Source organism: Aegilops tauschii, chromosome 2 (genome assembly GCF_002575655.3).
Source record: "Aegilops tauschii subsp. strangulata cultivar AL8/78 chromosome 2, Aet v6.0, whole genome shotgun sequence".
Lineage (NCBI taxonomy): Eukaryota > Viridiplantae > Streptophyta > Magnoliopsida > Poales > Poaceae > Aegilops > Aegilops tauschii.
Genome location: NC_053036.3, coordinates 552922375 through 552934824, shown reverse-complemented (window position 1 = coordinate 552934824; position 12450 = coordinate 552922375). Strand labels below are relative to the sequence as shown.

Here is a 12450-nt window from a genome sequence, read left to right as displayed (position 1 = left end):
TGAGGAGGTGGCCACGAATGAGGACGTTGTGCCGAAGGAGCCCTTTAGTGGCAAGCGTCGTAACTACACCCACTACCATGAGGAGGGAGGTCCAACCCACTTCTACAAGGTGATCCTTGCCCCTTAGCTTGAGTGCATCCCGATGCCCCTGGACTTCACCAAACACTTCCCGGCGGTGCCGCAAGAGTTCAAGCTCAGGACCAACACCTGCTGCTCGTGGAGGGTGACTGCCCGGCTGATGGACGGCAAGGTGACCCTCGATCAGGGTTGGGCCCCCTTCGCCGTCGTCCATCAGACCGTGATCGGCTACATGGTGACGTTCAAGCTGCTCACTCCTGACACGCTCAAGGTCATCGTCTTCAACGACGAAGGCATTGAAATGGTTACCAAGTGCGGCAAGCATGACGACACCTTCGCCGTCAACGTCTACGACTGCCCTTCCTATACTCCAACTGGTTTAATTAGTTTCTTATTGTACTGTTTTGCGTTTGAACTGATATGTTTATGAGTGGCACTTTATTTAAACTGCGGTTAGCTAAGGTTTACAACTATCTTCTGCTGTGTGTGTGATTTTTTCTTCACGCCGCTGTGTGCTGGTAACCTCACCATCTCGACAAAGAGGTTACCAGACAACAGTTGTTGCATGGAACCAAACACCATGTAGTTGCGTGAGCCGAGCCAATGTAGGAAATCAAACTGTAAGCCAAAATTGCTCACCTAATACAAGAGGCCTAGATGCGGGCAACCAAACAATGTGCAAATGCCGATTTTTTGCTTGTTTTCCTCACCCAGGCTCCGTTGAGCCAGGCCCGACTCACAAGGCTACCAAACACGTGCTATAAGTACTCCCTCGATATATATAGGGCCTAATACGTTTTTTAAGGCTGTCTTTGACTATTGATAAGATTAATAATATATAAGATGTATAATGTGAAAATTATATCACTGGAAGCTCCTTCAACGCACAAATTTAATGGGATGCTTTGTGTAACTTGCATGTCATATATTATTGCTCTAACAAGTGGTCAAAGTTAGTCTCAAAAAACACATTAGGCCGTAATATATATGAATGAAGGGAGTGGCAAAGATTTGTTCGCCAAAAGCAAGTTTAGCACACAACACAGCACACCGCGCGCCACTGGCAGACAAGCTCGGCGATCACATCCAGCAAACTTTGCCGTCTGGGCAAGGGCGGCATGTCGTGGTGGTCGCTTCATCGCGTCAAACACTAAGCTGCTGTCCGATCCCCACGGTTGGTGAAATGCCACCAAGTCCTTGCATGTTGGACTTGAGTCCGTTAAGAATCATCTGAAACCAGCGTAGAAGTATAGCAGAGTTGTGTGTGGTTACTTGTGATGTGCCGCCGGGGCGTGTGCACGTAGATGTGTTCAAGAGCATAGTGCAAAGCTAAGGTCAATCCATTTTCCACAGATTGGGCAAGGAAGGCGCCGATGATGATGGGAGAGTGCCACCAAAAGCAACGCTCCCTCCATTCAACAACATAGTGATTTTGTAAAGAGAAATTCCATAATGTAAGCAGCGAGCCAGCCGTGGTGGACCTGAACAATGACATCCTGTCACGGGCGCCATCTTTCCTCAGTTGTCGCAACGTATGGTCTTGACTCTTGACGTCCATTTCGACCTTATGCATTGACTCGCATGAACAATGTCGGTCTTCGCCGTAGCTGTGATGCAATATTTACAGCTGTTGCCATTTCCTTCCGAGTGACAACGATTGAAGATATTGACATCTTCAGAGACCGCGCAATTGCATAACAGCACACGCAGATGGAAACTATTGAAAATGAAGTCAGGCACTTGGCAAGGATTATAAATTCCCAACTCAGCAAGGTAATGACTGTAAATTTGATCAGCAATCAAGTCAGACACTTGGTCTTCGCCTCTTCGGCAAGCAAGAAGAGGCTGGCTTCCGAGCGTGGGTGGCTGGGCTGGAGACCCAGGCTGGGAGCGCGGGCTTGGATTGAACATCAGTGAAAAAACAAGAGCTAATACACGACATGCATTACGACGGAAGAGGTTTGTTCAAGATCAAAAAAGGACACATAAATCTGAGGGCTTTTGCACAAAATCACCATCGCCAGGAGACCACTAGAAAAGTCGACACTTTGAACAAAGCGTAGCAACCACACCGTGCATTCGCTCCCGTGCACAACCGAGAGGAAGAGAGGAGACATGCCGTGCGGAAGAGAGAGCAGATCAGCGGCGGTGGCTGGGGTGCCCGCACGGCGGCTCCGCCCGCTTGTGCTAATGCTCGTCCTCTTCTCGGCGATGACCCGCCGCGCACTCTCACGGAGCCTGGCGCTGCCACCACTGCCGGCGCCGGTGGTGCGGAACATAACGTGCAACACCATCCCATATCCATTTGGTGTCCGAGGCAGATCCCTCCCCGGCTTCGAGGTAATCTGCGGGCGGAACAAGGAAGCCATGCTGGAGATCAACGAGAGCAGCTATAAAATCGACTATGTGTCGGTGGAAGACGCCTTCGTCGTCATCTTAGTCGGGCCCATCAGCCAAGTCTGCTACGACCGCAACGGCAAGCAGACGCAGGCCACCGGAATCGGCAATATCAGCTTGGAGGGGACGCCGTTCACCTTCTCCAAGCGCAATAAGCTGGTCGCCATTGGATGCGACTACAAGCTATCTGCTAACTTCAGCAACTCGATGCCCGGTCACAGCCAGTGGCAGCCTATCAACTGCAACTCCTTTTGCGACGGAAAATCTTGTCCTTACGATGCAGCTTGCTGCGAGGCCCCCATGCCTCTGATTGACGCTGCTCGAGAGTTCACCTTGACGTTCGACAAGTTACCAGGGCAATTCACTGCTGACGAGAACGGCACTTGCAGCGCTGCGTTCTTCTACGACCAAGACGAGCAAGTCTTCAAGGGTGGGCAGGATCCGCTGAAAGACCCGCTGTTGCCGGTTGGTGACCACGGGATGATCTTGGATTGGGCAGTTGGGCAGGGCACGTGCGACCAGGCCTTAACCTACAACTTGATGTCACTCTGCAACAGTCTGAGTGACTGCATCGACGCGCCCAGGGGAGTTGGCTATCTCTGCAAGTGCAACGCAGGGTATGACGGGAATCCATACACTGCAGAAGGGTGCGTAGGTAAATATCTTTTCATCAACCACACAGATATCCATGACCTACAATATTGAATAGAATTTCACCTGCAGTTTCATGCGAAGGCACACAATAGTCAGTCTTCACCTAAGGTCTTGAAATGTAGCCTACACAGATTAACAAACAGGTTACTGAAAAAAACAGGAAACCACCATAGTCCCATTTTTTAAATCTTTGTTAGCACAAGCTGATGAAGAGACTAAAATCTAGGCAAGAAGGCTGAAACGCGTCAGTACCAGGCGATCTTGTGCATCGACCCATCACTAGCAAAAGAGTGTCCCTGCACAAGATCTTCAATCTTACCAATGCTCCAAGAATCTGCGTCCATATATTCTTCATATCTCGCCATCTATAAGTCTGAAAACAAATACAGTTTCTTAGTTCTGAAGTACACCAACGGCAGCTGAATAGCACATATTCAAGATTGTTCTTATCAATTTATCCACCATGGTGCCAATGGCTCTAAAACTCTGACCTAATTTCAGAAGTGAACATCAATGTTTGTCGATCTACCACACAATCAAAGAAAAATGATGGATGGTTTTGGTTTGAGCACAAAAGAGGCACCTATGTAATTCTGAAAACAAATATAGTTCCTTTGTTCTGAAGTATTCATTCATTTCATCATTGTCATTGTTATTTTGCTCTGGTTCCAAACATAAGCAAGGAAGTTTAATTCGATTGTCACATCTACAAAGCAGCGTATATGATTTTACCTGCTTTTATGAATATAAAATATGCCTCTCTGATTTTTGAAACGAAGTGCTGCATTGTTGATTTTTAGATATAAACGAATGCCGGAATTTGGACAGCAACCCTTGCAACATTACAAAATTCTGCAACAACACGAAAGGAGGTTTTACTTGCTCATGTCCCCCTGACTTGATTGGTGACGGTTACAAGAACGGGACAGGCTGCACTGAGGCGCCCCTTCCATCTGGTAATGTTATGTCTTGGAACATTTGACAGTTTACCGTACTAAAATTTAACTTTATAGTTAGAAAAATCATACAAAATGTATTTGACCCGAACATACTTAACAATTCGCACAATATCAAAAGCTACAGCTCAGCTACTCCCTCCTTCCATCTATATAGGGCCTAATGCGTTTTTCGAGGCTAACTTTGACCAAATATTAGAGCAATATATATGACATGCAACTTACACAAAGCAAACCGTCAAATTCGTATGTGAAAGGAGCTTCCAATGATATAATTTTCATATTCTACATCTCATGTACTATTAATTTTGCCAATAGTCAAAGGCGGTCTTAAAAAACGCATTAGGCCCTATATAGATGGAAGGAGGGAGTACTTTTATGCACTACCTTTGTTTCTTTTTACATGTTTGGGCATGGATGCAGATGCTAGTCAAATTATTTTAAAAGAGTAATGAAATTAAAGTATCTTGATGACAAATCTACTTATAAGATTTGCACATGAACATCCAAATACTGTTGTGTATATTAGCTGTACAAGTTGTATGAAGTTGATTGCATGCATTCTAAGAGGACATCTAAATGAGAACATATAGAGTACCACCTAGCCTCTTCATGCAGTCATCTATCTGTTTTACTTCTATCTTTCAAAATTTCTTAAGCACGCACTTTCATCTTGGTAGAAGTACTTCAGGTTCTCAAGCGCTGACGTAACAAATAGATATGTCCAGGCTACAGTTATTACTATCAAAAGATCTAATAATGACCATTCTCTTGCAATGCAGGTTCCCCTATGCAACAATCGCAAGGTATGATAAAGATACTTTTTGCCAAACAGTTGCAAAAGAGGACTATATTATTAGTCTACTAACGATCTATGGCTAACTATTAGGTTTGAACGTGTGCACTCACCCTGAGAGGAACCCCTGCATGTACTTGGAGTACTGCAAAGATGGGCAGTGCTCTTGTCCTCAAGGCATGATTGGTGATGGCCGTGAAAGGGGAAGTGGCTGTCAAAAAAAGCGCTTTCCTGTAGATGCTGCCTTGGGTAACTTACTCAAGAAACCTGGCATAATAAATTTTATTATTATAAATTTTTTTTGCTTCATAGAGTATTCACTTCCATTTTATTAGTATTATTCTATCAATGCAATTCTTAGGAAACATAGTTCTGCAATGCTGGTCCATTGACGTAGTATGCAGTGTTTATATGTACGATAATTTGTGAGGTCAGCACCTGACCCAAAAAGGTATCACACAAACAGATATGCAAACACCATGTGCATCTGCAAACCTTCATGCTAAAGAAGACAGGTTCATTGTAAACAAATTTGGTTTTTTAGCCCCTTGTGCCTCTCCTTTTCATCCAGACCACAAAATAACTTTTTTCCCACCCAATTCGCATGTGCATAGAGTATTCACACATCTGAGGCCCTGTTCGGAGGAACTCCACTCCACAAATCCACTCCCGGAGCGGATGGAGTTATTGTTGAAAATCGTGGAGCTGCTGTTTGCTGGCTCCGCAGCTCCGGGGATTTCACGGAGTTGGCGGAATTCCGAACAGGCTCTGAATGTGTTATTGTTACCGGTTTAACTTCAAAAACAAGCAACAACATTTTTTTTGTAATGAAGCGTGCAGGGGCACCTAAGCTCCGAAAATCTGTTTCTATACATAACTCTTATGATGACTCATAATCATATGAATGACAAGTGAACTACAGGCAGAAAACATTACGCAAGTATACATTTAATGTTCATGATTTATGACTAGAAGGCTGCCTGGATTGAAAGGCATCTTCCCTAATGGCTGATTATAAGAAAATTTGTCAGCTTATGTTTGTCCTAAAGATTACATCAATATCGAACCTGCATGGGAGTAATCAAAAGTAACTATCAGCATTGCTAACAATGTTATTTCCACATACATTACACGAAGAATGCTGACTTACACAAGTTATACACATTTTCATCCAATCTTTGCAGGTGTTGGTCTTGCACTTGTGGTTACAATATCTAGCACAGCCTTGTGCTACTACTGGGGCATGAAGAGAAGAAAGGTGAGAAGAAAGAGATCCGAGTTATTCCGTAAGAATGGAGGCTTGCTGTTGCAGCAGAGATTTTCAGCAATCACATCTCAAAGTAGGGACTCGTCAGCAAAGATATTCAGTGCGGAAGAGCTCAAGACTGCGACTAACAACTACAGTGAGACTCGAATCCTTGGCCGAGGTGCATATGGCACAGTGTATAAGGGTGTTCTTCCAGATGAGACCGTGGTTGCAGTAAAGAAGTCTAGGGTGTTTGATGAGAGCCAGGTGGAGCAATTTGTCAATGAGATCACCATCTTATCACAGACTGATCACCCGAATGTTGTCAAGCTTTTGGGGTGTTGTCTAGAGACAGAGGTGCCTTTATTGGTGTATGAGTTCATACCCAATGGAACGCTCTTCCAGCAAATCCAAAACAAAAGTGCACCTCTCTCCTTAACATGGGAGGATACCTTAAGGATAGCTGAACAAATAGCAGAAGCACTTGCATATCTGCATTCCACTTCTTCTATACCAATTATTCACAGGGATATCAAATCAAGCAACATACTGTTGGATGAGAACTTTGTGGCTAAAATATCAGACTTTGGTGCATCAAGATCAGTTCCATTTGATCAAACTCATGTAACCACCCTTATTCAAGGTACTATAGGGTATCTCGATCCTGAATATTTCCAAAGCGGCCAGCTCACAGAGAGGAGTGATGTCTACAGTTTTGGAGTAGTTCTTGCAGAACTATTGACAAGGCAGAAGCCTATTTCTGTAGGCAGGCCAGAAGAATCATGCAACTTAGCCATGCATATGGTGATTGTAGTCAATGAAGGGCGCCTACTTAAGGAGATAGAGCCGCACATTTTGGAAGAAGCAAGTGAAGAGCAACTCTATGCAGTTGCGCAGCTCTCTGTGAGATGCTTAAGTATGAATGGACAAGAACGACCCATTATGAAGGAGGTTGCGTCAGTTTTAGAGGAGCTAAGAAAGTCATTCATCAAGGAGCAAACTATGAGAAAAACAGTTGAACCATATAATGAACAAGGGAACCTTCTACGTGAAGCAAGCTCAACTTCCAGCCTGCACCGTTCAGAAGGAAGTACACAGTTGAGCATGGAGGCTGAAATGAAAGTTTCTTGTCAGAGTCCAAGATGATCCTTCTCATAGTAATTTAATGTCAGTTGACAGCTCAAGACAATGTGTAATATAGTTATGGAGAATTGGGTAAAATAGCTCAGAGTAATCACTATTTACTTATTCTTGATATCCCACAAATCACCACAAATTCTTGATATCACAATTGTGGGTTCATATCCAATTTTACTTCTGAGATTTACACTAAGTGAATATGGCATCACATTTGTTCCTAATTTTGATCTGAATCAAGCAATAAAAAACCGTCTCGACAGACTGACATCGAGATGTATGCAAAACCAGGGGAATGTGGAGTGCCTGTGAAAACCTAGTCACATGCTCCTAATTGGCCTCTGAGGATTAGGTTGCCAATTATGCAGCTAGTCCATGGTTTAAAAAGGTACTATGTTGATCTGAACCCAATGCATCGGGTTGCGCCATTCCAAGTCCTATTAGCACTTGAGGGCTAGCTTAACGATGGACATTTTACACACAACCAGTGAGTTTAGTCTATATCTATACATCTATATCTACTAGCAATGTGCCCGTGCGTTGCAACGGATCCAAAATAGAATAATACATGTTCACAAACTTGAAAGAAAAACACTCTAGTTTGGTGTATATATCACTAAAAATATACTCGTATTAGGTTTCACTCAAAATATATTCCTTGTGGCTGTTTTGATGAGGTGGGGGAGGGATGTGGTTGGTTTCAAGATACTAAGGGGCTTCTGCAAATTGGAGCAGAGAAGTGGGGTCTTGTTCCAAAAATGCCACGACTTACATCATAGTCGTTAGATGCAGATCTGATGGTCAGAAATGACGGATGGCAGACACACCATCATCACCAACTGAGTCTTTTATAGGAGTTATATCTATATCTATACAACTATATAGTGTATCAGTTTTGAATTAGACCTAGAGCATCAATCATAGCCGTTGGTCACCTCAATCCAACGGCTGAGATCATCAGGATTCGCATGAACAGTAGACTCCTACTGCTTCTACTGTTTTCTGGAACAATCACGTGGCCCTTCCAGAAAAAGGAAGAAGCCCATATCTGCTACTTGAGCCCAAGCGAGGTTGTTTGAGAGGAAAAAAACTGGGAGGAAGGGAACATAAAGTAACGTGCACTTCTAGATGTGCAAAAAATCATACGGCTTCCTGCACCTTTATAATACTTATTAACTACAATTAATTAATATCTGCATTCATACATTGCTATATTTTTCCATTTGCCTTTAATCTATTTGCAAATCTATGGTTTTTTCTTTTATCAAAATCACTCTGTTAAATTAAGACGTGCATTGCATGTGTATACATACTAGTATATATGGATTCGTGGATTCGTGGGTATAATTTTACCACCTCAAAGCATAATCCGCCTAAATCGTAGATGAAAGTATGCAGGATGTGAGTAGTAATACATTTCTTTTCCCTGAGTAAGTAGCCGGATCAACCTAGTTTGGTCAATACATTTCTTTTCCCTGAGTAAGTAGCCGGATCAACCTAGTTTGGTCAATACATTTACCTGGGCTTCAAAACAAAACATATACTCCTACTTTGGTACAAGCGACTCGCCCTGGCCTCTTGCATTCCACCGCGGAAGAAGCCAATAGCAGTTCCAGAATATAGAGATAAAGATCCTAGGTTTTAGCCCCTTACCTCGCCGCCAGGCACTGGGACTCCGACGCGGCTCCGACCCTGGCCTCCTCGAGCAAGATCCAGCCTCATCACCGCCCATATCTTCCTAGCCCTTCCCAGAGACGCGTTACTCGGGGCTACACTTGCCTCCCCGGGCCTCAGCCCGTGAGGGCACGGTGAGACGACCTCCCACGATAGCGGTCGAGGGTCGAGGGCTCGAGGCCAGCCGCTTCCTCGTCGTCTCCGGCGACGCCCACCCGCGTCCAGTCCGTCCCCTAACCTTGGCGAAGCCGGTGCCGAGGAGGGACGGCGCGCGGGGGCCGCTGGGGGGTGGGGGGCTAAAAAGCGGCATTGCGGCCGACGGGAGGGCGCCGCGGCTGAGGCGACGATGTGGGGGGATGTGGCCCGCCGTGCCATTGCGACAGGAGGAGGAGATTTTTTTTTTTAGCGAAACAAGGAGGAGGAGATTTTTCCTTTTTTTGACAAAAGACAAGGAAGAGGAGATTTTTTCTTAGGGGTTAAACAAAGCTTTATTGCTCATCAAACACAATAAGACTCGCGGCAATGACGCCCTCTTGTGCGTGCCATGTCGACTCGTGGGTTGGGCGGAAAATAAGAGGGACAAAAAAAAATGGGAAAGAATGGAGAAATTGTTGAGCGAAACCCTCTCGCCCCATGTCCTCGGCCTCCCTTCGCCTCAACCGCCTCCTCCTTCCTCTCCAGCGCCGCCACCCCTATACGTGTGCTCCTACCTGTCCCCGCTACAGCCGCCCCCAAGGAGCTATCTAGGCTAGGGTTTCACCAGAAAGAAAGGAAAAAAATTCCCCATTCCCTCCGCGTATTCTATGCCTCGCTGGACGCCTACTCTTCCTCTCGAGAGCATCGTCTTCATCCTCGACGCAGAAGGATGGTGTGGATTGCAGAGACGCCCTACCGCCATGCTCCTTTTCGCTCATCCCCTTCCACCGGATTGCCGATGAGGGGGGGGCAAGAGGTCCGTGGTGGGGATGGAGCAGCGAGGCCGGAGACCCAGGCAATGGATGCCTCATGGGTTGGAGGAGAGGTCGGCGATACGGACAAGGAGCAGTAGCGTCATGGATCTGCAGGGAAGCGGCATCGAGGGATGGCTGATGTCAAGGTGAGCTTCTGTCAATCCTTCTCGCCCTCTTCTCTCTCTCTCTCTCTCTCTCTCTCTCAGCCCATATATGCCAAGACTAACAAATCTGCTTACATATTTGTTTGTCAGGCACACATAGCTCCGGCCGCCTCGGACAGGCAGTACTCGAGGCATGATATTCTCCCGACTCTAACTGAACTTTGTTTTGTGCAAATTCAGTGTGTATTTTTTGGGTAGGAATATTAGGCTCTAAAGATGTAATTATTCAGACTGCAGGATCTTTTTCTTTGGGTTTCAGAAAACTGTATAGACCTGCTTGCAAGATAGGAATGTCTTTACTGTAGTACCTGTGTACATGATCATCTTCTTTGTAGCTTGATTACAATCATGTTAATTAACTCGCTTTACACTTGGGGTAAACACGCCAGACTAAAAGGTACGATTACTAATGGCGAACAACATGACGTCGACCTGATGTGTAATAGTTGCAATTGATCAACTCAAATGAATACGAAGTAAGAGCATCTACAGTCGGGCGCCCCAAACCCTCCTCAAATGCCCGGGCGGGCCACCCGGTCATGATTTTTTAACCCAGACGAACGCCCCAAACGGGTCTCAAACGCCCGGGCTGACCGACACCCCTCATATCCAGCCCAAATATGGGTTAGGAATCAGCGTCTTCAACTCCACCGGCGTCGCCTTCTTCACCACCGCGTCCGACTCTTTCTACATGTCTGCCATGCTTGTGAAGTTGGAGCAGACTTCCATGGTGTTCTCGGAACTTGGTGTGGTCACCAAGCGAGCACCCGAGGAAGAAAGCCCTCCATCCAATGCCCCAAGGGAAGGGGTTGGTGATGGGGTTGGACCGTTGGAGTTGCTGCTGGATTTCATGGCGGTAGATAGGAGGAAGAGTGAGAGACAGAGAGATGACTGAGTGAGATGGTGGGTAAGTAGACCGTGAGGATGGGTAAATAAAGGGGTTATGGACGATATGTTTTGATGGCGGTCAACCTTGGAACTTTGTGCTCTTCATAATGCGCTCTCTTCGAAATGCAGATTGACACGGACAACAAGGGCAAGGAGGTGGTGTCGCCCATGGAGGAGGGCAAGGAGGTGGTGCCCCACTTTTTCCTTTTCTCCCTATACTATCCTTAACTACCATATTTGACATAGCTAGTAACCACCTAACGTGTTTCATCCTTTTCTCGTCCATTCTAGTTTCGGACAGGAAAATGATGTCTGGGTCCTCCCGCTTCTAGAGATCCAGAAGTCCTCTAACTGCCAGGACATTTCTCAATCCCCGACAATTCCATGCCACGATCTTCATTTTTGCTCGCCAGGCTGTCCCTGCAGCCCAGCGTTTCCATTTTTTTATTTTATAATTTCCTTCTTCTCAACCTCTGCAACCTCTTCATCAACTTCCATCCTTGCTTTCTTTAACATTTCGGCCTTCGAGTCTACCTCCATTAGATCAACACTCCTTTTCTTTCCCTCTGCTTTAAATGATTTTTCCTGGCGTTGAATGCTTTGGGTTCTTTTGTATCGTTTGAAGGTACCCTGATTCTATTCCTTCCCACCCTTTAAATCTTCCTTTTCAAATTTACTTTGTCCTTCTGTTTCCACCTGGGTTTTTGATGACCCAAAAGTATGGGGGATCAATTTTAGCTCTTTTGATAAGTAAGAATGTCGAACCCAATGAGGAGCAGAAGGAAATGACAAATGGTTTTCAGCAAGGTAATGTCTGCAAGTACTGAAATTGTAAGTAACAGAGTAGTTTCATGGCAAGATAATTTGTAACGAGAGTAATAACAAAAGTGCAGCAAGGTAGCCCAATCCTTTTGAGGCAAATGACATGCCAAAACGGTCTCTTATGATAAGCACAGCGTTCTTGAGGGTTGATACGTCTCCAACGTCTCTATTATTTTTGATTGTTTCATGCTGTTATATTATCAATCTTGGATGTTTTATAATCATTGTATAGTCATTTTATATCATTTTTTGGTACTAACCTATTGACATAGTGCCAACTGCCAGTTCCTGTTTTTCCATGTTTTTTACATCGCAGAAAATCAATATCGGACGGAGTCCAAATGCCATGAAACTTCACGAAGAATTTTTATGGGCCAGAAGGAACACAACGGGCCCTGGCTGCGCCTAGGGGGTGCCCCGAGGGAGGCACAACCCACCAGGGCGCGCCAGGAGGCCCAGGCGCGCCCTGGTGGGTTGTGCCCACCTCGGGTGCCCCCCTGGACCGCCTCTTTGCTCTATAAATACCCCCAAAAATCCCAGAACCCTAGAGGAGTCGACGAAATATTCATCCAGCCCCCACAGAGTCCAGAACCACCAGATCCAATCTAGACACCATCTCGGATGGGGTTCACCACCTCCATAGGTGCCTCTCCGATGATGCGTGAGTAGTTCTTTGTAGACCTTCGGG

The 12450-nt window shown here is 45.6% G+C and overlaps 1 protein-coding gene and 1 long non-coding RNA gene across 2 annotated transcripts; one reads left to right on the top strand and one right to left on the bottom strand.

Annotated features, from left to right (window-relative positions):
- Nucleotides 1-1994: 1994 nt before the first annotated feature.
- Nucleotides 1995-9207, bottom strand: LOC109737236 (uncharacterized). The gene is made up of 4 exons (XR_002226539.4): nt 8918-9207; nt 3382-3502; nt 3193-3252; nt 1995-3112 (listed from the first exon to the last, which is right to left on the bottom strand). It is a non-coding gene; the product is annotated as an uncharacterized lncRNA (long non-coding RNA).
- On the top strand, nt 2147-7469 carry LOC109737229 (wall-associated receptor kinase 17). The gene is made up of 5 exons (XM_020296427.4): nt 2147-3130; nt 3930-4085; nt 4868-4891; nt 4975-5130; nt 6066-7469. The coding sequence occupies exons 1-5, from the start codon at nt 2194-2196 to the stop codon at nt 7271-7273; spliced, it is 2481 nt and encodes an 826-aa protein (XP_020152016.1). The 5' UTR covers nt 2147-2193; the 3' UTR covers nt 7274-7469.
- Nucleotides 9208-12450: the final 3243 nt, after the last annotated feature.